Source organism: Pagrus pagrus (genome assembly GCF_965226575.1).
Source record: "Pagrus pagrus genome assembly, contig: HAP1_SCAFFOLD_51, whole genome shotgun sequence".
Classification (NCBI taxonomy): domain Eukaryota; kingdom Metazoa; phylum Chordata; class Actinopteri; order Spariformes; family Sparidae; genus Pagrus; species Pagrus pagrus.
In genome coordinates this window covers 133529-160999 of record NW_028175412.1, presented here as the reverse complement: position 1 = coordinate 160999, position 27471 = coordinate 133529, and the positions used below count along the sequence as shown (strand labels likewise).

Genomic DNA, 27471 nt, shown 5'->3' with positions numbered 1-27471 from the left:
TTAGCATAGCTTGTGGCCTGGGGAGTAAACTGCCCATCACTTGAAAACCATCTACCTCGTGACTTGACCAAGCCCCTGTTTACCCCCAGAGGACTTACTTGAATGGACCTGGTGGTTCTCCCAGCCAAAGGTGGCAGCTCAGCTTCCTTTTCTGGCTGATGTGACGATGCCGGCCAGGCGTGCAGCTTCCTCTGCTGTCTTGGGGTCATGCTCTCTGATCCAGATCTCCAGCTCTGCATGGACCATCCTCAGGAACTGTTCAAGAATAATAGTGTCAACTAGTTCTTTAACTGTTGATTTCTCTGGCTTAACCCATTTGCAAAAAAGGTCTTTTAGATGCACATACAGCTCTCTTGGAGTTTCACCAGGCTCAAACTTGAGGGACCGGAATCTTCTGCAGTAAGTATCAGGTGTAATTTAATATTTTGCCAGAATTGCTGCTTTAACTTTGAATAGAATAGAATAGTCTTTATTGTCATTGTCGAGGCAATGACATTTTGTTGGAGTAGCCTTCCAGCTGCCTTGTACATATAAATAAATATAAAAATATAAAGAAAACAATCAACAATATAACAATAATTAAAATGTGTGCAAAGAAGTCCAAGCCTTAAAGGGACCAGTAGTGCAATGTGTGTGTGTAAGTGTGTGTTGATGGGGGGGGGGGTTTCAGTGTGGGAGGGGGGTGGAGTTCAGTAGTGTAACAGCTCTGTGGTAAAGGCGTTTTTTAGTCTTGTTGTGGGGGCGCTCAGTGTTCTGTAGCGCCTTCCTGAGGGCAGCGGGGCAAAGAAGCAGTGACCAGGGTGTGTGCTGTCTCTGGTAATTCTCTTAGCCTTCCGGATGCAGCGGGTCTGGAAGATGTCCTCTTGTCTGGGGAGCTTTTTCATATCTTTCAGATTCTTTCATGTCCATCAGAACACAAGCACTGCGGGCTTTGCCGGTGAGCAGAGGGACCAGACGCACAGCCCATCCATCTTTAGGCCAGTGACAAACCTGGGCCATTCTCTCAAATGTTGTTAAGAAATGCTCAATGTCATCATCTGGACATAATGGCAGTAGCTTGAGTTCCCTCTGTCTGACAACCCAACTTGCCTGGCTCATCATTTCATCTGGGTCATCAAAATCACCATAATTTTCATCATTTATTTGTGGGCGCTGACTCTCATCCATAGTGTCCGGCTCTGTTCTTTGTTCTTCTCTCCTCATGTTAACTTGTTGCTGCATTTGGGAGACTTGATACTGCATGCGTCTCCATTGCTGTTCTTGAAGTGAGGACTCTTTCTCTCTTTGCTGGTCTCTCTCCGTTTGTGCTCGCATGAGTGATTTCACCATACCTGCTAATTCATCCAGCTTGTCTTCTGTTTTAGCATCCGTCATGGTGTCTGGAGCACCTGCTCCGCAGGGCCCCTCATCTGGTTCTTCTTGGACATTTTTCTTCCCCTGCCTTGGCATCCTTTGCTGTAACGTGGGCCCCAGCTTCTGACACCACTTGTGAGAATGACCACAATTACGGCTGGATGGTGCAGCAAAAAATGATCTACAGGCAGGTTTAAGGTGGGTCACAGAGGTGGTTCTTTATTCCTCCATCTCAGCAAACAGCATAAACACATCAGTACGACAGCTGGTGTCACAGCTAATGACCCTGGAAGATTCCATCCACAGGGATCCACTGCCTATCAACATGTTTAATCCACCATTTTTATTCCTATATTTACACTACCTAATCAGTAACCTATATACACACCCTCATTTGCCTCCCCTAACAAAAAAAATACACATCCCACTTCATATTACATTTACTAAAATACAATACACACATCCACCACCCCCACACCAATTTACGCTTGGTTACCTTTTTACTGGGGGAAGCCTTTTGACTGCACACCCCGAAGACAAGACTGGTGAGTACACAACACACTTGACTTCTTCACTGCATGCACTTATTGAGCAACACAATACAAATTCTTAGCTTAGCTCCTTGTTGAAGCAATTAACAATTATTATGCACTGTTAACCCTCTGTCCCTCTGCTCTAGGTGGAGCTGCGTGGCACACACAGCACCCACCTGCAATACCAAGACCCGACCAAGGACAATAAACGTTCAATAAATACGATAAACATATCCATACAAATGTGCAAAAAATAGTGTTAAAATGTATTGTGCAAATCTCCAATAAAGTGCTGGTGCTCCTCTTAAAGTGTCTGTGCAATTATTAAACTGTAGTCACACTCAGTCCAAAGTGCGTGGTGCCATGTGTGCAAAGCAAGGTGACGATGTCCTCTTCGTCACAAGACAATACTTCAATTGTGCTGTAACAATGCGGACCATAAAAAAAAAAATTGTGTCAAAACATTTCAGTGCTATGAAAGATTCAAGTTTTAAAATTCTGTATTTGCATTCATCATTTGCAAATGCATTTGAATGTTGTAGAACTGATTTACAATCAACTTCTTCACTGTCACTGAATTACATCCAGTATTTACCTGAAAAAAGGCTCAATTAACCAATCTTTTAAACACTGTTTAATCTATTGAAGCTCACAGGGACTCAAGCTCTTATTTAGTCTGACGTGTTAATGTTGCTTACAAAAGGCATGTACATGTACATGCTGCACTGACTTTGGTTTATTACCGCAATACATCAATTTCGCCACCATATCAGACTGGGCAAGACTGGCCTGTAAATGTATATAAGTAAAGCTTACAGAGCTTTTTATGATTAAAAAGCACTATAACATTTGAATTTCTCAACTAATTTCAATGAGCCATTTTTATATTCAATGGTTTATTACTATTTTTTTACTACTCTCAAAACCAGTTGAGAAATTACAATGCTATAGCACTTTTCACCCAGAAAAACCACAGTTCCCTTGTTTATTTGTATTCGTGCACAGGCGAGTCTTTGCCAGGTCAAATATGGCGGCGACGTTGAGGTACAATCCAGCAGCCAATGCAGTGTCTATATTTCTATATTTTTGGTTGAAGTGGTGGGCGTAGTATTCTGATCTTTTACTTTACCTATACTTAAAGTAAAATAAATAATATCACACTTACAAGGAAATATCTTTCACTGCAAATGTTACTGAAGAATTTAAGCAGAATTGGGATAATGTAATTCAAATATTTTCAGTAAAAGTAATGGTTGCAGTAAACTATACCAGGTTGTGACTGTTTTATTCTACCTGATCAGCAACAATGCCTCTGCACCCCCAAACTCAGGGTTGAAAAGATGGAAGGAATCTTTTGTTTATTTTCAAACGCTTTTCATCTACTGATCTTGTGTAAAAATTCACCTTTGCAAGAAGGTCTTACAGCACCATCTCCAGAATATGCGCCATCCTCTGCTGATGGTTGTTTGCGTCTCTTGCGTGTTAGTGGGATGTTATCCCCCTCATTACCTGCAACATTATTTTCTGCTGAAATACATAATTTAGTCAGATATGTTCTTCAGTTGTGCTGTAACAATGCTGACCATAAAGTGTCAAAACACTTCAGTGCCATAAAAGATTAAAGTTTTAAAATTCTATATTTGTGTTCATTTGCAAATGTATTTGAACGTTGTGAGGAAATGTACCATAAAAGACGTCATCTTGAATATGAGACAAAAATAAATGGTACAACAACCTACTTAAAAACTAAATAAAAAATACCATCAATAGAAGGTGAATGGTTTCCTTCCTCTCTGCACCCATCTTTATCAACACTACCCAGAACTTTGTCTGCAGGAGACATACCAAGCTTATAAATCTGGTCAAACAAAAAGAATGGTAGACAAAGGAGAATGGAAATCAAACATACTATTTGGATCAATTGTGATTTCATTCAAATTCTTGTCATGGAACTCGACCAATCTTTCCTGCTCAAGTGCCATAAAAACTTTGCTGATCTTCGCGAGTTGCAGCGTCTTCTCAGCGAGTCGATAGAACTCACGATGTAGTCTGATGTCGTGGAAAGTTGGCCAGTTGGTCCATCTCCGTGTCTGTCTTGTTCAGGACTGTTGAAAGGGTCGCAGAATGCTTTCACAGTTTGGTTGATGTCAATGCCTTGGGACACTTTGCACCACACGCATTTGCAAAGCCACGAATGCAGTCTGAACCATGGAAGTGTGACATAGCTGCAGGTCTCGCAAACATGTAACAATTGTCTTTAAGAACCCCTCAAGCCTCTCAAGGATGTCTAATGCACAGAGCATTTTTTAAGTCAGAAGAATTGGAACTGGTCTGCCTCGCTTTCCTCTGATGATAATCGTTGAGAAATGTCTGAGGTGGAAAAAAGCTCTGCAGACAGTGCCCAGTTCAAATCCTCATGGGGCTCAGATGTGTCCCTTGACAAAAATGCATCCTTCCCTGCATCTGTTGAATAGCAGGGTTTGTTTTAAACAGACCTTTGCCAGATCTATCCAGGCCTTTGTAGAAGGACGTTCGGACAGCGCACCACTGCATTCACCTTGGAAGTCATTTAGAAACCGATGCATTTTTTGAATTTCTTCAGTAAAGGGAATTACAGTTGGTGCATTCCACTTGGCTTCAACAATGTTCCTCAGTGCTGTTGCAGAAACCATTGCATTCCACTTTTCACTGTGCACTTGCTGGAATTCTGTGGCATGCTTCACAAGTTCCTGATCATTGGATATTAGCGCCTGAGCTTTGATGAGCTTACTGACTTTTACCAGAGTTTCCAAGTTTAGTTGCAAGTAACGGAATGGCAAAAGTGTTTGTGCTGCTCTCATAGCCGCATGTCACTTTGACAGCTCTGACCAACTCTAGGTATAATTAATAAAATCCTCCATCTTTTTTATTGTAAATTGTGTAATGTAAATATGTAAATTTCCTGGCATTAGCCAGCAGTCGTCCCAGTTCACACATTTTTTCTCAAGTGCACTGTTGATTTTTTGCTGTCATCCCACCTTTATTGAGCATGTGCTCTCCAAACTCACGCGGTCATTTTTTTGTAATTTCTTTGAAAGGACTGGGATTCATAGCACTGAAAACTTCCCACAAGTGCCTGTTCATATGCAAAAGCACAAGACCTGTGTATGTACACAGAGCCTGAACACGGTTCTTTCCGGGCTTTGGTTTGATTGACCCAGGCTTGAGTTTACAAATTTGCACATGTCGCCACAGAACCTCTCTTGTAAAGAGTCCTTGGCAGTACGCACAGCTCATGATATCAGTTGCCTGCACTTCTTTTGGTGGCTGTTTCAATGGGACAAGTTGCCCCTTCCCTGACTCCATGACAGCAGCATTATGAACATAGTTGCCTCTGTGACGAATATATTCTAGCTGTTGTTTTCTCTCTTTGGATCCCTTTGGAAAGCTAAGAGCTCTTGACACATCCATTTTATCTTGGTGTGCACTTTCAAGATGCCTTGCAATTTTGGCATATGGCTTACTGCAATAGACACAGAAGTGTCTCTTATTGTAGACTCTTTTGCCATTTTTTTTTGGAAAGCACCAACAACTACGCTGCCATTGGGGTCCTGACTTGAGCAGGGTTCTTCTTCAATAGTGGTGACAGATGCGATGTAGTTGATGTCCAAGTCAGGTGTTGTGCCGTCACATATGGTGGGACTCTCCATACCGCAGTCATCCAGTACAACATAAAGAAAGTATTTTCTTTGTTTGGGATCATGGCTTTCATCACTGTCTTAAGGGGGGGGGTGGATACAGTACGGCACAGTGTCGCTGCACACAGTCTGTCAATCCGTGAGAGCGCGCGCACACACACAGCCTTATGGTACATGTATGTATAATGTGTGATGTGGTTAACACGGTTAAGTCCACTTCTGTGTGGCCCTATGAGCCTATCATGCCACTACAGCTGCAGAATGGTTTAAGCTACAGATTCTGTAGAGAACAACATCAGACCTTATAGAGCAGAAGTGTATTTTCTGTTAAGATTGGTTTCATTTCTTATCAGCAGCAATACACATGAGTTAGTTGGCTGACAGGAGGAGCAGGCATAGTGCTGCAGTTATGCAAAAAGATGAAGTCAAATACAGAGATGATCTGTTAATGTGTCATACTGGATTGGATTTAGGTTTCATAATGCAAAGACCTGATGTTTAGACTTGTGAGAAATTAAATAGTTTTCCATTGAGTAAGAAATATACTGTAAACACCATATCAGGATGTGAGAGCAAAAGGGGAGAAACCCCTTTTGCCGTAAGTGTCAGAGTCAGACGAGAGACAATTGCCTCTCGTCTGGGGTGTTACAGGAAGATAGATGGTAGATGAAATTTACATTCTAATGAAGTATCAAAAGGGTCACTGTCCTGGGAAAGAGACGATCCACCAAACATCAAGGGGTCATTGTTCTGGGAAGAAATGTTGTAACCCCCCACTCTGTTTTGTGTTTAAGTCAGAAACATTTGGAAGACGGGAGAGAACACTTCAGGTCTTCGCTCCATGCTGCATGTATTAAAGAGATCCGATTCATCACGCTGAGTCTACAATTCTTCTGAGATTTAGCAACTCTCAACCTCACAAAGGAGAATTTCCCTTACAGACTGTACACTTAATTTTCATATCACTTGCAAGACAGTTGGTTGTGGTTGAATATGAACAGATGTCTTACAGATGTCTCTTTCCCTATTTTGCAGGTACTTGGAGTACAAAGCAGGACCTGCATCACTGGCAATGGCAGACACCACACAGCAGACAATACCTTCCTTTGCACAAAGAATCCACTTATATGCCCATTCATCCAGGCAACAGGCCATTACACAAGCCATCCTCCAGGACCATGTCATTGGATGCTCTCTGCCCCTGTCTCTAGTAGAAAATCCAAATTTTAGACACTTTCTTTCTGTCATAGACTGCAAATACACTCCTGTGTCTAGGACCAGCTTGACAGAGAAGCAGATACCTTATCTAGTCAGTAAGGTTAAGGATGACATCATCAAAGCGGTGGAAGCTCAGGCAAGTGTTGCGCTTACAACCGACCTCTGGTCTGACAGGAGGCTTCGCTCCTTCCTTGGGGTTACTGCGCATATTGCCTGCGAAGACAAGGACTCCTACAGTTAAAAATCCTTTCTGCTGGATTGTCGGCATTTCACAGGGAAGCACTGTGGTGAACGAATTGTAGTGAGCAGGTTTGGATATGTAATGAGCGCGCATGCGCGAGTGTTCAGATAGGAAGTGATGCTTCAGTAAAGAGTCAACTACACGTCTTGGTCTCTGGTCCGTTTGTTGTATTACGAGGTACAAATAAGTACAAGACATGGTGTCAGAAGTGACCGTCCTCGCCTCTGATAAGAAAGCAACTACCCGACGCAAGTAAACGGAAGGTTCGTTGCAGTTTACCGACGGGAAGAGAACTTTTCGCCAACTCCAGTGAAGTGAGTGAACTAGCAGAGCTAACGTGAAGCTACGTTGACACAACATCGGTCAATGATACAGAGGGGAGCCTTCGGAAAGTAAAACAGAATGGATTCTCTATTTTCGATTAGTCCACCAGAAGCATTTGACTTCGGAGACTTTGGTAGTTGGCCACATTGGAGCCGACGCTTTGAAAGATTCCGCATAGCAGCAGAACTTAATCAAAAAAGTCAAGAGTATCAAGTGAACTCCCTAGTGTACACTATGGGAGATATGGCGGATGATGTTCTGAACACGTTAGCACTGTCGGATGGGGACAAGAAAAACTATGACAAAGTAAAAGAAGCGTTTGACAAGCATTTCATTTGCAAGCATAACGTTATCTACGAGAGAGCTAAATTCAACAAACGTCGCCAGGAGCCCGGAGAAACGGCAGAAGCGTTTATTACAGCTGTGCATAAAATGGCTGAGCATTGCCAGTATGGAGTTCTCAAAGATGAGATGATCAGAGACCGCCTTGTCGTAGGTATCAAAGACCACGCACTTTCAGAGAAATTACAGCTAGATTCTGAGCTAACTCTTGTGAAAGCTACGACGAAAATCCGACAAAGTGAGGAAATTAAAAAGCAACAGCCTGTATTAAGAAGTAGCACTGATGCCACTGAGGCAAACATGGATGCAGTTGGATTCAAGTTCAAACAGAAATTCTCCCCACATGGGAAGAGTGGCTTTAAGCCGAAGGAAAGAACAGTGCAAAATTATGCAAATGATAAATGTGGCAGATGTGGAAGGATACATGAAAACTCATTCAATGCATGTTCCGCCCGCACTGCTGAGTGCAAGAAATGTAAGAAAAAGGGACATTTCGCCGCTGTCTGTAAAACTAAAATGAGAATGGAGGAAATTAAAGAAAGTGACTTGGATGAGAGAGTTGAGTCATTGTTCCTGGGCACAGTGAATTGTACAAAATCCGACACATGTTGGCAGAAGTCAGTTGCAGTGAATGGCCAGCAGATGGTGTTCAAGTTGGACACGGGCGCCGCAGTGACAGCTATCCCAGCACGCTTGTACTCAAAAAAGCTACACGGGGGGCTGTTACCGACAACCAAAAGACTGTGTGGACCAAGCAACGCTCCCATAGAGGTAAACGGACATTTTACTGCAGAGATTAGCCATAATGGAACTGTAGCAAAGCAGCAGGTGTACGTTGTGCCAGGTTTAGTGACTCCTTTGCTGGGATTACCTGCTATACAAGACCTTGACCTGCTCAATCCAGTACAGGCTATCACAACAGCGGAAACAAGCTACAAAGAACAATATCCCAGAGTTTTCACTGGCTTAGGTAAGCTACAGGGAGAATACAAAATTAAACTAAAAGACAATGCCTCTCCCTTTGCCCTCGCTGTGCCACGTCGCGTGCCATTGCCATTAAGGGGAAAAGTCCAAGAAGAGTTAAAAAGGATGGAGGAAATGGGTGTTATTTCTCCCATAGAGGAAGCTACAGAGTGGTGCTCAGGTATGGTTGTAGTACCAAAACCAAATGGAAAAATTAGAATATGCGTTGACCTAACCCGCCTGAATGAAAATGTGTGCAGGGAGCGACATATTCTTCCAGCAGTTGATGAAACACTAGCTAAACTAGCCGGAGCTAGAATTTTTTCCAAACTGGACGCCACTGCTGGTTTTTGGCAGGTGCCTTTGCACAGAGCTTCAGCCCCACTCACCACCTTCATCACGCCCTTTGGTCGTTATTGCTTTAATCGTCTCCCTTTTGGTATATCGTCGGCCCCTGAGCACTTCCAGAAGAGATTGACGCAACTGCTGGACGGCCTGGAGGGAACCTTATGTCATGCAGATGACATCCTGATTTTCGGTGCCACCCCCACAGAACATGATGAGAGAGTGCATAAAGTGTTGCAAAGACTGCAGCAGCATGGCCTCACTCTAAATGACAAATGTCAGTTTGCCGTGAAGCAGGTCAAATTTCTTGGACATGTTGTGAGTGCAGAAGGCATACATGCAGATCCAGAGAAGATCAGAGCGATTAGGGAGATGCCACCACCGACAGACGTGTCCGATGTGAAGCGCTTCATGGGAATGGTCAACTATGTGGGAAAGTTCTCACCTAACATTGCAGAGCTCACAGGACCTATTAGAGAACTCCTGAAAGCAGAAAACATGTGGATGTGGGGAGCAGCGCAGCAGAGTGCATTTGATAGAGTGAAAGACGAGCTCAGTTCATCTGCTGTCCTTGCCCAGTACAGCCCAGACAAACCGACAAGAGTGTCAGCAGACGCCTCTTCGTATGGGTTAGGAGGGGTGCTGTCTCAGCTTCAAGACTCAGGAGATTGGAGGTCAGTGGCTTTCATATCCCGCAGTATGACTGAGACAGAGCGCAGATATGCCCAAATTGAGAAGGAGGCCCTTGCAGTCACCTGGGCTTGCGAAAGATTTCAGACTTACCTCCTGGGTCTGCACTTTGTGATGCGAACAGATCACAAACCGTTGATCAGTCTCCTCAGCTCAAGGCCGCTTGATGACGTCCCACCTCGCATCATGCGATTTAGGTTACGACTTATGCGTTTTTCCTACACGATCATACACGTACCAGGAAAAAACCTAGTGGCAGCCGACGCTTTATCAAGAGCGCCACTACAGTCGACAGCAACAGAGGATGACCTTGTGCTTCAGAATGACGTGAACGCTCATATCCAGGAGGTCATTCAGCAGCTCCCAGCCTCACCTGAGAAGTTGCTACAAATAAGGAGAGCTCAGGAGGAAGACCCCGTGTGTAAGCAGCTGTCCTCCCTGATCCACACAGGGTGGGAAAGAAACAGTTCGGCACCACAGTTAAAGCCCTTCTGGCAATACAGAAATGACCTGCTGATGGTAGATGGCCTGCTAATGAAAGGAAACAGGATACTGATCCCATTAAGCATGCAAAACGACATCTTGGACAAACTACACCAGGGTCATCAAGGCATGGTGAAATGCATGGCCAGGGCGCATGAATCAGTGTGGTGGCCAGGGCTGACCACACAAATCAGAGAGAAAGTACGTCAGTGTGAAATTTGCGCTAAAGAGTGTCAAAATGCCACAGAACCTCTGATAACCACACCCTTGCCTTCACGCCCTTGGGAGCGGCTAGCAGCTGACTAATTTGAGTGGAAGAAGGGTCAGTACTTAGTTGTCATTGATTATTATTCACGTTACATTGAAGTTGTCAATCTTACACGCACTTCAGCAACAGCTGTGATCGAGAAGATGAAAGCCATCTTTAGCCGCCACGGAGTGCCGGATACACTCGTCACAGACAACGGACCACAGTTTGCTGCCACTGAGTTTGCAGATTTTGCTAAGGATTACAACTTTCAACACGTAACCAGTAGCCCCCGTTACCCACAAAGCAACGGGGAAGCTGAACGGGCAGTAAAAACTGTCAAAGCCTTGCTGCAGAAGAGTGAGGACCCTCACAAAGCACTCATGACGTACAGAGCAACTCCTCTTGCTCATGGAGTATCACCTGCACAGCTCCTGATGGGGCGAAACATTCAAACACCCCTTCCGGTGAGTCCAAACACCCTCACACCAGCCTGGCCGGACTTAAGGGCTTTTGAGTTGAAAGACCAGGAGCTGAAAAGACAACAGGCTGAGGGATACAACAGACGACACAGAGCACGGGAGACACCACCTCTCAAGCCAGGTCAGAAGGTTTGGATACGGAACACAACACACACAGGAGTCGTCTCTGGCTCAGCAGGGACACCACGCTCTTATGTGGTTCAAACCTCCACCGGCAGTCTCCGGAGAAACCGTTCTCACCTGAGAGTGGTGCCTTCATCGTCTAAGGACCAGCCAGACTCTGCACAACACACCAGGGCTGGCAGGGAAGTCAAGCCTGTGAAAAGACTGAATTTGTAGTTTAGTGTTGTGTGTATACATGGAGCAGAATAAACTCCATACCACAACAGAGAGGATCAGGCAGTCTACCCTACCTCTCAGTTAGGTTATGTACTTACCTTAATGTTCAAAAAAAAAAAAAAAAAAAAAGAGAAAATGAGATGTGATAAATGATGTAACATTGAAATCAACCAGTTAATCTAACCAGTTTACATATATGCTCATGTTTACAGTGATGGTTAACATGTCATCTGTTCCCCTGCGTAGAAGGTAAAATCTGCATTAGGCTTTAATAGCATATGATTTCAGTTTTCTATAAAGAAGTGGAAAGTCTCAGTTTAAAGGGGGAGATGTAGTGAGCAGGTTTGGATATGTAATGAGCGCGCATGCGCAAGTGTTCAGATAGGAAGTGATGCTTCAGTAAAGAGTCAACTACACGTCTTGGTCTCTGGTCCGTTTGTTGTATTACGAGGTACAAATAAGTACAAGACACGAATCACCTCAGAATTTGATGAAATTGTTGAGGAGTATGGCATTAGCAACAAAATAAGCTTCATTCTGACGGATAACATATCCAACATGAAGCGGGCCCTTAAAGGATAAGTACCGTTTTTTACAACCTGGACCTTATTTCTGGCAAAAGATATGGTCATTTACTCACCCAGATAACTTTGGTGTCATTCGGCGTCGTTCGGACGAAATTAGATCCAGTGTAGCGGCGATATATCCATATAATGGGAGAGACGGGGCAGCGACACACAGCCTCTATATAACGTATTATCTGCCACGAAACTAGTTAATTTCATCAATATTTTGTTACGATATGCTAGCGCTATTAGCCTCTGAGTCCGGGCTCGTCCGTTATCAACATCCGGGGTCAAACTAGCAGCAGCAGTTACAGGTAAACAAGGCGCGCTGTCGCGGGTGCGCGCGCAGCTCAGAGACGACATCTTCCAGGTCAGAGGTAGTAGATCAGCCTACAGACCCCGGATGTTGACAATAGACGAGCCCGGACTCAGAGGCTAATAGCGCTAGCATTTCATAACAAAATATTGATGAAATGAACTAGTTTCGTGGCAGATAATGCGTTATATAGAGGCTGTGTGTCGATGCCCCGTTACTCCCATTATATGGATATATCGCCGCTACACTGGATCTAATTTCGTCCGAACGACGCCGAATGACACCAAAGTTATCTGGGTGAGTAAATGACCATATCTTTTGCCAGAAATAAGGTCCAGGTTGTAAAAAACGGTACTTATCCTTTAAAGTGAGATTGCCAGACTCAGAGCAACCTGAAAGTGACAGTGATGACCTTGATGATGAAATGATGTGGGAGGACGTAGAAGACTTTGAACAGCCATGGTCATCAGGTGAACGCTTGTCTTGCTTCGCACACTCGCTCCAACTGGTCGTCAGTGATGGCATGAAAGAAGTGAAGGTAATTGCAAGAGCCATTGCTAAGGCCACCAAGTTCACAACCCTGCTTCACAGCAGTTCTAAGGTCAGAGACATGTTTGAGACCCACTTTGGGGCTAATAAATCTATCCCGGCAGCTAACAATACACGCTGGAATAGCACCTTAAGACAGTTAAAAGCTCTCACCAGACTTGACCACCGGGCTGTCACAGAAATGTGCAGCGAATGTGATACAGATAATATTGCGTTTTCAGTCCGAGAATGGGCCCAGCTGAAAGACCTTTTTACTTTGCTTGAGCCTTTTTCTGAGGCAACAGACCTCACAGAAGGAGATATTGTGGTTACCATCAGCATGTTGGTCCCCACCGTCCTGGAACTTACCTCAACAAGATGCAGCTGCCGCAGATTGTGACAATAGTTAGAGCACTAAAAAAGTCTTTAGAGAAGAGGTTCTCAGGGATCTTCAGAAGGATCAACATGGAGCAGGGGGATCCCGAGGAGCCATTTAATCATCGGATCTTCTTCCTTGCCGCCACCGGCATAACTTTTTTAAATGATGATGACCCTTGCTGCTATTGTGTCACGTGATTTGATTGGCTGGTTTCGCACGCAGACGGCACGTTACATTTGACCTTTTGACGTTGCTTGGCGTAGGCTATTAACCGCTAGCTTGCGAGTTAGCATCATGGACCGATTTACTTTCGTTATCCCAAAAAAACGAGTGAGAGTGGACGATGGCGGTTGCGGCGATTCACACACACATTCCAGCGCCAGCGTGGAGGATAGAGTGATGGTGCCAAACGTGGAGAATGAGAATGAAGGGGAGGATGAAGACAAGGAAGAGGCATTAACGAACGGCGTCAGCGGAATCAGCGGCGACTGCTGCATCCGCAGAGGGTTTATTTCCAACAACAACAGACTCTGACTCTGAGACCGGAGGTAATGCTAACAGACACGAAAATGAGAACGGTGCCGAGAGTGAAGGGCGTGCTTCAACGAGCGGTGAAGCTGTGGTCACGGGCGGCAGGAATCTTGGTGGCCCTGTGGATTTGAGCCAAGACCCAGCAGAGGGACCGAGGCGGCCTCAACTCCAGTCATACACGCGTCAGAGATTTGGATCCCATTCCCAGCCAACTTTAAGGAGTTTAAACTACTTGTGGTTCAAACAGTATTCGTGGCTGCAATACTCGCTGTCAATTGATGAGGCCATTTGCTATGCCTGTAGGCATTTTTTCCACCACCTTGGCCATGGGCCGAGTCACACAGAAAAGAGCTTCACTCATGCCGGGTTCACAAACTGGAGAAAAGGAGCAGAGAAACTGGCTCAGCACAATGCAAGTGCTTCTCACAGACTAGCCATGGAAGGATGGTGTGAGTTTAAGGAAAAACAGAAAAGCGGGACGAGGATTTTGACGCACCTTGATACTGGACGTAGCAAGATTGTACAAGAAAACAGGCAGTACATGCAAGCAGTGGTGGAGTCACTGCAGTTTACAGCTTGTCAACGATTGGACAGAGGGGGCACAGAGAGGATGAGCAGTCCACCAACAGAGGTAATTTCCTTGAACTGTTAAATCTGCTGGGGAAATTTGACAGTACTGTGTCAAAGAAATTATCTAGTGGACCCGGTAATGCTAAATATGTGCACCATGATATTCAAAATGAGCTGATTGATATTATGTCCAGCATGGTGAGAGAACAAGTAAGCAACGAGGTTAAGCTAGGAGAGCACTTTGCTCTAATGGTGGATGAAACAAAAGATGTGAGCAAGAAAGAGCAGATATCTGTTGTTCTGCGTTACCTAAATAATGACAACATTCATGAGGAGTTTCTGGACTTTATCCCTGCAGATGGCTTGGATGCACAGTCTTTACTCAAGTCAGTTAAACAGACATTGGCTAAGTGCAACATAGACAAAAATGCATGCATTGCACAGTGCTATGACGGGGCATCTGTCATGTCCGGGTGCAACAACGGTGTCCATGAAAAATTTCGCCAAGAAGTGCCACATGCACTTTACATCCATTGCGAAGCGCACAGACTAAACTTAGTTTTAGTTGACTGTGTGCATAATGTGAAACCAGTTGCAGAATGCTTTGCAACAGTCCAGATGCTGTACAACTTTTTTTCTGGGGCAGTGACACACAAGGTGTTCATGGAGAAACAGCAAGAACTCGAGCCCACTAAACGAACAGCAGAACTGAAAAGACTATCAGATACCAGATGGGCCTGCCAATATTCTACACTGTGGGCAATAAAAAGAACAATCCCTTCTATCTTAGCAACTCTTGTGGATGTGAGCAACCAGACGAATGCTCATAGAGCTACTGAAGCGAAATCACTGATTGGACTTATTGATGCACAGTTTGTTCTGCACATCTATATGCTGGAGAGCATATTTAGTCTCACAAAAACCTTATCTGATCATCTACAGGCCACAGATTTGGAGCTGGCATCTGCCATTGACCTGGTCTTTGCAGTTGTTGATGCCCTCAATGACAAACGCAATGCTGAAACATGGACAAAAATCTGGGACTGTGCCAGTGACATGTGTGAGTCACTTAGCATTGACATGCAGCGCCCACAAGTGAGGAGAAAAAAACAGCCCCGCCACCTGCTGGAGTTTGTGGTGAAGAGCCAAACAGGATCAAAAGAGCCACTGGAAACTTCAGATGACTATTGCAAGCACTGCTTTTTCCCCAGTAATCGACAGATTAATCAGTGAATTGAACAGGCGATTTTCTTCTGAAAGCTGCCACATTCTGAAAGGAGCAGCAGCTGTTAACCCCAAACACAAGACATTCATGGACAAAAATGCCCTTTTGCCCATGGCTAAACACTATAGAGTCTTGGAGGAAAACCTTGGAGCAGAACTTCACCAGGTAAAAAGACTTATTGTGAGGAAAAAACAAAGTGGGGACGTTGTCAGCACCACCCATGATGTGCTGGTGCTATTGAGGACATACAAGGATGCTTTTGTCGACCTGTGCAAACTTGTGTGCATCTCCATGACACTGCCCATCACATCAGCTGCATGTGAGAGGAGTTTTTCCTGCTTACGGCGTTTAAAAACCTACCTCAGGAACAGAAGTGGAGATGCCCGAACCAGCAATCTGGGTGTGCTGGCAATCAGCTCCAAAAAGGACCAAAGAACTGGATGTGGATGCAGTCATTGACCGCTTCGCAGCTAATCACAACAACAGGCGGATCATTCTCTTATGACTAGTGAGTACACAATTCTTTTTTGACAGGTCTGAATTATGCTACTTATTGTTTGTTAGTTTCAGTGGAGCCCTAAAAGGAGGGGAGAACAGAGGAGGATGGGAGTGGAGAGGAGTTTATAGGACACACAAGAGGAGTGACACACAAGTTATGTAGCCTGTAACAGTTTATTTTGTTAGATGGCTTTGTATATTTAACTATATACTGTGCTACATTTGTTGCTGCTCACAGTTGCACTATTTTGTAAATCTACAGATGTTCTCTGTGGTGCTTGTTAAAATAATTCACAGTGCTTATGATGTTACATGTTACAGCCTGAAACACAAGTCGGACAAGATCTGGAACCCTTTCTATTTAGTTTTGGAGTGATGGTGATCAGCTGCTGTTTTTGTTTTGTGCCGTCATGTTATTTGGTTAGGGGACATAAATACTGGGTTGATTGTATGATTGTTTTGATAATTGAAGTAAAGCAAAACACAAAACCCTTATGTACAGTATATTAACCTGGGATCAATAAATCTTATTATTAAGATAATTTTTTTGGTGTTTGTTGTGTCAGAATTCACTAGCACCTCCTATAAACAATCCGGCCCCCCCCCATGGACCCCCCAGTAATAAATCTCTGGAGCCGCCACTACTTGTCCCCAGTTTGGTTTGAGCTGGGTAGATTTAGATGTCCATAATGGGGACATCTGTCTGGTAGCTGAAGTCCGTGGTATAAAGTGTGACGAGGAAAGGAGAGAGGACAGTCCCTTGTGGAGCCCCGGTGTTGCTGACCACAGCATCTGACACACAGTTCCGCAAGCGCACGTACTGTGGTCGGCCAGTGAGGTAATCCACAATCCAGGACACAAGGGGGGGATCCACCAGCATCGCCGTCAGCTTGTCACCCAGTAGAGCAGGCCTGATGGTATTGAAAGCACTGGAGAAGTCAAAGAAAGTGACCCTCACAGTGCTCCCCGGCATGTCCAGGTGGGCGTGGACACGGTTCAGCAGGAAGATAATGGCATCCCCGACTCCAATCCGGGGCCGGTAGGCGAACTGGAGGGGATCCAGGTGCGGCCTGACCATAGGCCTGAGCTGCTCCAGGACGAGTCTCTCAAGGGTCTTCATGATATGTGACGTCAGTGCCACCGGTCCGAGAAACCACTGGGCTGCGGCGTCTTTGGCACTGGAACGAGGCAGGACGTCTTCCATATCACAGGGACCTTCTGGAGGCTAAGGCTCATGTTGAAGACACGATGAAGCACTCCACAGAGCTGTTCGGCGCAGGCTCTGAGAACCCGTGGGCTGAAACCGTCAGGGCCTGCAGCCTTACCGGCGGGGAGTTTGCTCAGCTGTCTCCTGACATGAAGCGGTGTAAACAGTGCAGGTCGAGGAGGGGGAGAGTTGGAGTCCACAATGAGAGGAGGCCAGGTAGCATGGGAGCCAGAGTAGGTGTGAGGAGTGGGGGATGGGTGTGAGGTGCTCAAGAAGTTGGATGGGGTGCTAGCAGGAGGAGGAGGGGGGGTCTGAAGCTGTGGTGGCTGGAGACAGTCAACAGGAGAGCCAGCAGGGGCCAGGGCTGCAGTGTCAAATCTATTGAAGAATAGATTTAACTCATTGGCCCTAGCCACACTACCATCAGCTCCACCGCTAGTTGGTCTGAAGCCGGTAATGGTCCTCATACCACTCCAGACCTCCCTCATGTTATTCTGCTGGAGTTTCCACTCCAGCTTCCTTCTGTAGCCGTCCTTAGCCTCTTTGATCTTGACATTCAGGTCCCTCTGAATGTCCCTCAGCTCCTCCTCTTTTGTAAGTCAAGGCTTGTTGTTTGGGTAACAGCGCACAGTCCTTGCTGGGACAATGCCCTCCACACAGAAATTAATGTAGTCCGTAATGCACTCCGTAAGGCCATCAATGTCCTCTCTGTGTGGCTCACAGAGTACATTCCAGTCAGTCACCTCAAAGCAGCCCTGCAGTGCCTCATAGCAGTCCTCTGACCATGTCCTCACTGTGTTTGTGGTCACAGGCAGCCTCTTCACTAGAGGCACATAGCAGGGGGTGAGAAGCACCAGGTTGTGATCTGATCTTCCCAGTGGGGGGAGAGACGTGGAGGTGTATGCGTCCTTTACATTAGCATACAGCAGGTCCAGGGTCTTCTCCTCTATGGTTTTACAGGTCACATACTGGGTGAATTTCGGGAGTGTTTTTTTAATGGAGACATGGTTGAAGTCACCCGAGATTATAATGAGAGCACTCGGGTGAGCAGTCTGTAGTCCGGCTATTGTCGAGTGGATGACGTCACATGCCGACGTCGGGTTAGTGGACGGTGGAATATACACAGCCACGACAATAGCATGTGAGAATTCATGGGGTGCATAGTAGGGACGGAGAGCCACAGCTAACAGTTCAATATCCGGGCTGCAGATGCGGTCTTTGATAGTAATGTGACCAGGATTGCACCACCTGTTGTTCACATAAACAGCAAGCCCCCCTCCTTTGCGCTTACCGCTCATAGTGCAGTCCCTGTCAGCCTGGACAGTGTGGAAACCCTCCATGGAAACATTGTGAAAACATTGTGAAACATTGTGCTTATAATGGCCTTTGAATAAATATATGGCATCATTGGCCTTTGAATAATATTTGCATATCGTTGTGATTGATTAAGCATTAGGCCTATGCCATTTCAGTGATGCTGATATTATACGGTGTAATTTGGCTACTATAATTGGAAATAATGCAATTTCAAGTTGATAATTGTGTGTATCTTTTATATTTAAAATTCACGTTTCATCTACAAATTAAGTACAATTTAAATCATATTTAATTTAAATCATAACATATTTCTCATAGACTTTTTTTGAGGTGCAGGGTGGTGTTGGAGGCTTGTTATTTTGTTAGATGACTTTGGGACTATAGTCATGTCAGTCCTTAACAGCACTCAAGAAGTCAATCCTCAAATAGTGTAGAAATAGCGGTCATGCAATTGCTACACATATTTGATGCATTATGATACATGCACTGTCTCTGTATTATTGTGCCTGTAGTTGAAATAATACAATCTCATATTTATACTAAGCAGCTAAACCCAATATGGTGCTTATGTTCTACAACTCATGCAAAATGGCAAAAAAAAATAGCTTTCTTTTGGTCTCGGTCTTGAGCTGAACTAGTCTTGGTCTTGACTTGGTCTGCCTTGGTCTTGGTACTCGATACTCTCTGGTCTTGGTAGTGTCTTGGTCTCGGTTTAGGCAGTCTTGACTAAAAGTCTAGTTGTCACACATCTTGAGAACAAGAAGCTTAGTGGGGACATTTCACACACCCCGTTGTCATCATTTATGGGGACCAGTTGTCTCCAGGTCATCAGAAACCTCACACAAAGTTTGTACTCGTACACCAGAGTAAAAGTGCATTGTGGGGACGTCATGAATTTCCCTGATTAGAGCAATATTTCTGTCCAAGGAAAATGTCTACTAAAGTTCAGATCTATCCTAAATGTCCCTTAAATCATCTGCCTTATGGGTGCAGTAGATCAAACTGTATGGCTCACCTGATTCACAATAGATTTCCCTCATAATGACCTTACTTGTTGCATTTACTTGCTTAAAGATAACAACAGCACTAAAAGAAGACTCACAGAGACTCCAGAAGTTAACATCAACTATGAACGTACCTGTTGATAAGTGTCCTGTGGACAAGAAGCATCAGTTATCTCCATCTCTGTAACGACAGCATGGTTGGAGCCTGTGACAGGAGGAACATCCCTTGTGGTTGTGGTCGTCTGCAATGATTTCATGGAAGAAAAAAAATAAAAAATATGTTAAGCAATTGGTCAATTTGATGTTAACACTAATAATATTCAATTAGAGTAATACATTTCCTTAAGGACGTAGCTCTAAAGATAAAGACATGCCTACACACCAGACTTCAGAGGAAAACAAACACCCAATTCTACTGCATTTTTCCTACAATTACTTCAGCTATTGTGTGCTGTCACACATCTTGAAAACAAGAAGCTTAGTGGGGACATTTCACACACCACGTTGTCATCATTTATGGGGACCAGTTGTCTCCAGGTCATCAGAAACAAAAAAAGTTTGTACTCGTACACCAGAGTAAAAGTGCATTGTGGGGACGTTGTGAATGTCCCCGATTAGAGTAATATTTCTGCCAAAGGAAAACATGTCTATTAAAGTTCAGATCTGTCCTAAATGTCAAATTCGTGAAAGTATTCATACACAGATTGATTAGATTTCATTTATTTTTCAAATGACGCTACATTCAACCACCATGTTATTCTGAGACAATAAACCCTACACACTTAAACACTGTGCAGTTGTGACACAAACTTGCATTCGCCATGGGCAGTCATCTCCTCCATAGTCATATGTAATTTCCTCACCTTCCTTTATGTCACACAAGTGTGGTCTTCCTTCCACATCAATTTTTTTCATCTTACAATTTGGATGTCTGTGTTCATTTTTATTTATTTATTTATCTATTTGATTAGGACAATGCATATTAATCAACATATCAGCGAAAAGCATCAATGTAAATATGCCGGAGTTAGCACAGTTGCTAAATTTTATCCGTTGTCCTAAGGCAGGATAAAACATGTAGAAATCTTACAAAAAATAAGTCTTGCTTCACATCAAAGTTAAAAGTCCATACACAAAGTAGAAAAGAAGAAGTGGTTACCCATGAGAGCATCATCATTAACTAAACACCCAAATAAACCGTCTTCTCTGGGGCATCAATACTTAAAAAGGATAAAAAAACAAGTAAAGGGAGGGGGAAAATATTACAGAAATGAAAATAGTCTCCTACAGGTCCTATACAATTATTTGTTTTAACTTTGATACATTTCGAAATGTATTTCATTTACATTGCAGGATCATATTAGCAGATGGCAAAATGGCGATCACTGATTGTGCAAGCCTGTATGTCAAATTTAACAATGTATATAACTATAAAGCAGTATAGTAACTGAAAATCTTACCACCATGTTTTCCCTCTCCACTTGAATGCAAACAAAAATGCAGAGCATGAGGAGTGGTAAGAGCTTCTTCTCCTCTGGGCTTTGTCATCATCAATCAAATCTCCCCTGTATTCAACTACAAAGTCTCCTTTGCAGAATGAACCTTGGGTGAATAAACCACGTCCTGAAAGAAAAAAATAAGACAAAAAAAAAATTATGTCCACTACAATTGTTTTTTGATCTGTTGCTTAATGTATTAAAAAATACACACTGTAGATAAAGAGCGAGAATAATGACTAATTTGAATTTATGAAAAAGTGGTAGTGGTGTGCTCATGCCCTGTCTTTATACTGTCAAACTCAAGAAAATGCTGGGGCTCTTAAAGAAAAGGGTCAACATGAGAAAAAAATGTTTTCAGCCACGAAGCTGCTGCTGAGGTGATACATGCAGGCAGTGCATCACCTCAGCAGAGGGAGGAGGACAGGGTGAATGGCTGTTACTGACTGACGTCTGTATTCTTTATCCTTTCTAAACTTCACTCAATATTATGATTTTAAGGAATATGTATTTATGTTTACCTACATTTTGACTCATTTCCAGTGATATATTAGTTTATATAGTGATGTTCCTGCTGTTTACTGTTGCTGCTCTAGAAACAATAAATAATAATAGATAAAAAATTCTTATTATCTGTTTAGCACATAAACAAAAACACGAGTTCACTCAAGCAATACAGGCAAAGGCACCGAAGCAACAAACACTCGTGGATACTTTCCAAAGGAAAAAGAAATATCCTCGAGTCAGCGACATGGCAACAAATATTACAGAGGTCATTGAATTCATCGCTCTGGATAACCAGCCCACCTCTGTGGTAGAGGATCAGGGTTTACTTACTGACTTTGTTTACTTGTTGTTTTTGTTAAACTAATGAAAACCAATGTTGCAATAGGGTATGCAGAATAAGAAAGAGCCATATGAAAGTATTTACTTTGTTTCAACAAAATAAAAAAAAGCTATTAAGAACAGCTTGGATGCAGGTGTTTTTTTTCGTAATGCAGCTGTATTATCTAAGAAAATATTGGGCTAAGTATCGGATCGGGACTTGGTATCGGCAGATACTAAATATTAAATGACTCAGATTGGGATCAAACTGCAAAGAAATTAATAAAAAATGAGATAGCTTAGGCATCAGTTCTAGTAAAATAAGGTTACAGGGTTTTAAACAATATGTTACCCAAGTAGCATATGGACTCTTCCCCTTAGCAAACTGAAAAACAGCAAGCGTAAACATTCCATTTTTACCATCTCTTTTTTTTTTTAATTGTGCTATTCCAGCTCAATTTCTGTTAAATCCAGCTTGAACTTAGTTGTGAAATATTGAGTTTATTGTGTAATGAAATCAATCAGTACAGTGGGGGCCCCAAATCCTTCATTTAACATATTGTTCATTTATTATTTTCTTCTATGAGATATATATATATATATATATACATATATTCTCTGAATTTGATTTCCACTGGCATGATTTAGGTTACACGTCCACTACATTCTTAATTAATATTCTAAGCAAAACCTGGCTTGCTACACTGTTTAATGACTATAACCAACCAACACTAAATCTTCGATATTAACTGCGCCTCGTCCTCGTCGCCCACTTCAATATGGTTGGATTATCGTAGCCCACATAAGCATGACTTCAGGTCAAATTGCGATCAAGTCAAGTGCATTGTGCTGCGAAACCAACCACCCATCCCCCCACACCAGGTGTGATGGACTCAGTGAATATAGCCGCTACATTCCTACCGTGGCAAACATAAAATATAAAAAATAAATAAAATAACTGACACCCGAACATACAAATGACCTTAATTTTAACGAGTCAGTCCACCCTGGTGACCGAAAACTCTGATAACTGTCTTAAGCTGACTGTGAGTGTTAGCAAGTGCTAATTTATGATACACCTGTGTTCGGCAAGCGACCTTTAAACAAGAAAGCCGACAGTTTTAGTAAATAAAAAATGGCTACACAACGCATCAAACTGTCATGGCTTGTCATGGTTACGCTACTGTATATTTTAATGAAATACTTAGTACTTACTGAACACGCTGCTTGTTATACCCTGTTTCATCGACTTCAGCGGTGGCACGGCGCTGTAACGCTGGCGGTTGTATGATAGTCCACTTCCTGTTAGATTTCACATTAAAAGCCTACCGGCGGAAGTGACAATGTAATGGCGATTTAATGAAGGGAAGGTAACGTGCTACTCAGCGAATTAAACGGGTTTCCTAGTCTGGTCTGCAGGGGCTTTGTCACAAATCATTTTGCTTGCCATAAGAGCAGATATTGAGATCTCATATCTCAATTAACATGCTTTTCATTGCTTTTAGAAATGGAATCATGGACAATATAGAAAATATATACAAAACAAAAATATATAACAAAAAAAACCTCTTCAGTGTCAAAGTGAAAACAGATTTCTACAAATTGATGTAAATTAACTGAATATATATAATGTAAAATAAGTGACTGCATAAGTATTTGCCCCTTAAAGTCAGTATTTAGTAGATGCACCTTTGGCCTCAATACAATCACCGACTCTGTGTGTGTGTGGATAGATCTTAATCAGGCCTGCACATCTGGACACTGCAATTTTACTCCATTCTTCTTTGCAAAACTGCTCAAGCTCTGTGAGGTTGAATGGGGGTCGGGTGTGAACAGCCCTTTTCAAGTCCAGCCACAAATTCTCTATTGGACTGAGGTCTAGGCTTTGACTGGGCCACTCCAGAACATTCACCTTGTTGTCTTTAAACCATTTCTGTGCTGCATTAGCTGTTTGCTTCAGGTCATTGTCTTTCTGGAAAATAAATCTTCTCCCAAGTAGTAGTTGCAGACTGCATCAGGATGTCCTCCAGGATTTCCCTATATTTTGCTTCATTCATTAAACCCTCTCCCCACAGCATGATGCTGCCACCACCATGCTTCACAGGGGGGATGGTATGTTTGTGGTGATGTTCAGTGTTTGGTGTCTGCAAAACATAGCATCTAGTCTGATTCATTTTGGTCTCATCAGACCAAAGAAACTTCTTCCAGTTGACCTTGGAGTCTCCCGCATGCCTTTGGGTGAACACTAGTTGGGGTTTAATGGAGGATGTAACTACAGGTGTGTATCTATCGCGAGTCTCGTTGATTTTGTTTGGCACGGCTTCCGTAGTGCAAACGCTGTGAGGGAGACTCGCGTGAACGCGGGAGCATGCCTCCAAACAAATATAGTATAGTGACTGTTTAGGCTAGAAAAATGTACTAAATGACGTTGTTTCGAGTAAACTCTGGATGTCACCACTTCAGGACACTTGGATTGCAGCGGAAGAGCAGTATGGAGGAATATTACAAAGTTTTTCTGTAGTTTTATGGACCTTTTCGTTTCAGACGCCATTAACGCTCGTTATATGGATTATTGCTGCCGGAGGGTACCCCCGCGGGTCTCCAGCTGCACTTTGAGGAATAAGAAACTACACCGGACTTAGAGTGAACTTTTCCTTTAAAGGTTTCAGTAAAAAGAAAGGAATATTTTTATCATCTCCCTAGTTTGTCAATGGACACACCATAATTAATAACTCATTAAACTGCTAGTATGGATGTACGTTTGATTTTGTGATTTTCTCCCTAAATCTCCTAAAAAAGTGGAAAATAACCGCAGAGTCTGACACTTAATTGCTCGACAATCTGCTCTAGGATTGTTGGACAAATGAAGACGAGCATACTGTGTATTTAACACTGAAACCATGCTTAACTGTAGCCATCATCCTTTGCAAAGTGTTGTTGTGCTCACATCACATGAGGCACCATAATATAGTGCTTCATGCAAGAGTTTTGGGTTAAATTTGGCTATCAATAATAATTAATGATTATCAGGGACAATTATTAATTATGATTACTAATAAGATCCAATTAACATTAGATCACCTTGGGGCACCACCCTTGAAGAAGGGAAAATATAGCCAATTCACCAAATCAGTCTCAGGAAAGGTACTAAACTGTTTGTAACTCTGATTAATAATTAATTTAATAACTACAACCAATATCACCATAACAGCTAGTAATGGTCGAAGGATTTTGGAGCTCTTGACAGAGTAGAGGTTGGCAACATTCACTCTTGTACAATATTAAATAGACAACATGTGGGTTAAAAAGTCTTTTATTCAACACAAAGATGAAAACACACTAACTAACATGTACTATATACAGGTGTGTGTGTATGTGTATGTGTGTGTGTGAGTGTGTGTCTGGCAGAACAAAGAAACAATGGTGGTCACTGATATCACATGTGGGTGTGATATGCTCCAGGCTTAAGGAATGTGTGTGTGTGTGTGTGTGTGTGTGTGTGTGTGTGTGTGTGTGTGTGTGTGTGACGTGATGCCAGGTTATAGAAGATGGTTTGTTGCATGCAAAGACCCTGAGTCTGTGTGAAGCATCATTCGACTAATGTCAAATTAGCCGTCTAGGAAAGCAAACTACCAATAACCTGACCTGAGATCACAATAGCACTCAAACAGTGGACACACATAAATTGCATTACATCAACCAGAGTTTAAAGTCCTGTGCTTAGCCGTGCTATGCTATGCTATCTAAGCCCAGTTCAACGTTACCAGTCTTTGAAGAAAAGGTGCTGGTGGTTGCAGGAGAACGTTGGGATTCCATTGTTGAATGTTGTTCTTGCTGTGCAAGGACTGATGAAAGTCGGCAGAGGAGGAAACGGTTCGCTCCTTTCCTTTGCAGGGATAGCGGCTCAGTGCTAACTTGCTTGATGTTCCTCAGATTGTGAAGTTAGCTGGCAAGCTTTGCGTCGCAGCTGCTGGTGCTAACTGATCAGGAATACTGGCAGGACCTCGTGTCGCTGCAGTGAGGAGAAGTTCTTTGGGCCTGCTGCAAATGAAGCTTGCAGCTCTCCGCAGCAGTGAGGCCCAGAAGAGATCTTGAGGGCAGGCAGCCCCGTGGGGGGGGGGAGATGGAGAGGAGCCCTTGAGGATAAGAAGTTGGAGGAGAAGAGAGGCGCGAGGAGAAGAGAGCTTGTGGAGAAGAGAGAGAACAAAGGAAGGCGCTGGAGTTTTGACTCTCTGATCAGAGGGGGGTCTGTCACCCTGACCAATAGTAGCTCAAAGCTGAATTTTGCACCTAGGTGTGAAGAATGGGGAATTCTGGGACACTGAGTTCAGTTCAGAGTCCATTTTGAAATCCACAATGAATGACTTCATCTGTGGGTCCCAACAGTGTTTATGCAAGTATCTGTGCATTCTTAACTAAATTTGTTATTGCTGTTAAACATAAACATAGCATAAACATATAATTGTTCATGTAATGGGTCATATAGTCTTACTACGCCTCCTGCCCCTCTCTCTCTCTTCATAATACCTAACACCCTGTTGATGATACTGCACAAACTAACAAAGTCAAGCCTGTGCTTAATATGCTTAATACGAAGTGACAATAGAGAGGATTTCTTTTCCTCCTTATTCATCCTATCTCACCACCTCTCTCTCCAGAGCTTCCTGAAAATCCTTCTCTCTCCGCTCCTGGTACAGCTGCTTTCTGAACAGGCGTCACAGCCCTGACTGCTGCCAGGAAGAGCAAAGTCTCCAGGCAAGGGCTGACCACTGGAATAAAAAATATTCTAATCAAACATAATGTCATGTTTCTAATGTATGATTGTAAATATTGCTATAAAACTCCTTAAACTAAATTTAAAAAATACATAATTCTACTTAAATGTTAACATGGAAATGTTTTTTTCTCTTTCGCCTTGATGAGGAAGCAAAGCCATAAGTAACCAGTTTCTTCCTGTTCATCTCAAACTGGGCTATTTAAGTCTGGACCATCTGCATGGACAAAGTGGACAGACTTTACAATAATAACAGCAAGACAAACAAACTCATGTCACTCATTTGTTTTCTTCTTTGTTTGACATGTGAAACAACTGTGCTGGGAGAAAAGTTTGTTAAACTTTAGTCAAATTAATCAATTTAGAGGGCCATCAGTTGGAATTCCAATTACATCCTGACAGAGAAAGTGACTCAGAAACAAAATCCCCTCTGTGAACAATGACAGGTGTTGAGCAATAACAAACTTGAACTTCTGCTTGCCTAGATTTAAGGTCCAATGTCAGTGAGCATTAGCCTACAAAACACCGTATATCTCTGTCATCAAGGCAAAAAATATAAACGATCAATATTTAATGTGGATCACACCTGAGCTTCTTGTGCTAAGCGTTGCTTCTGATGGTGACGCCTCTCTCGGTTGAGCTGTGAGGTGTACAGAGGAGGCTTGGGAACCTGGACAAGAGTGGCCTGGTTACAAGTCATGATGTCATTGTGCTTCCAGTGGCACACCTGCAGCTGCAACATACACACTTTCCAATTGTTGGTATGAGCTTTACTAATTCCATCATCATTATCTGTGGTTCAAGTGTAGGTTTATCACTCAGTACTGGTCCAGTATTATTATACTGGTTATACTTATTATTATTTTATTTTATCAATTACTGTATACAGATATCTTTCTCTAGGAAATTACAATTTCAAGGCCTTTCGGCATTCTGAGCACAACGTCATATGAAATATAATGACTAACAGGAATACACTACAAAACTCCACTTGTAGA

The 27471-nt window shown here is 43.2% G+C and overlaps 1 protein-coding gene across 11 annotated transcripts in view; it reads right to left on the bottom strand.

Annotated features, from left to right (window-relative positions):
* Window positions 1-22996, bottom strand: part of LOC311253833 (uncharacterized protein) — a 48627-nt gene extending 25631 nt beyond the window's left edge. For 7 of the 11 annotated variants that reach the window (XR_014621950.1, XR_014621951.1, XR_014621954.1 and 4 more), the window contains exons 1-3: window positions 22915-22996; window positions 20839-21001; window positions 19513-19620 (exon numbers count right to left, since the gene is read on the bottom strand). Coding sequence is in view for 3 of the 11 variants with exons in the window: in XM_084384311.1 (XP_084240437.1) it covers window positions 19513-19544 (32 nt within the window). In the remaining 8 variants the exon portion in view is untranslated. Of the gene's footprint in view, window positions 1-98; window positions 256-3290; window positions 3414-19512; window positions 19621-20838; window positions 21002-22914 lie in introns of all 11 variants that reach the window. The other 4 variants (XR_014621948.1, XR_014621949.1, XR_014621952.1 and 1 more) reach the window with 2 other exon arrangements.
* Between the last annotated feature and the right edge of the window lie 4475 nt (window positions 22997-27471).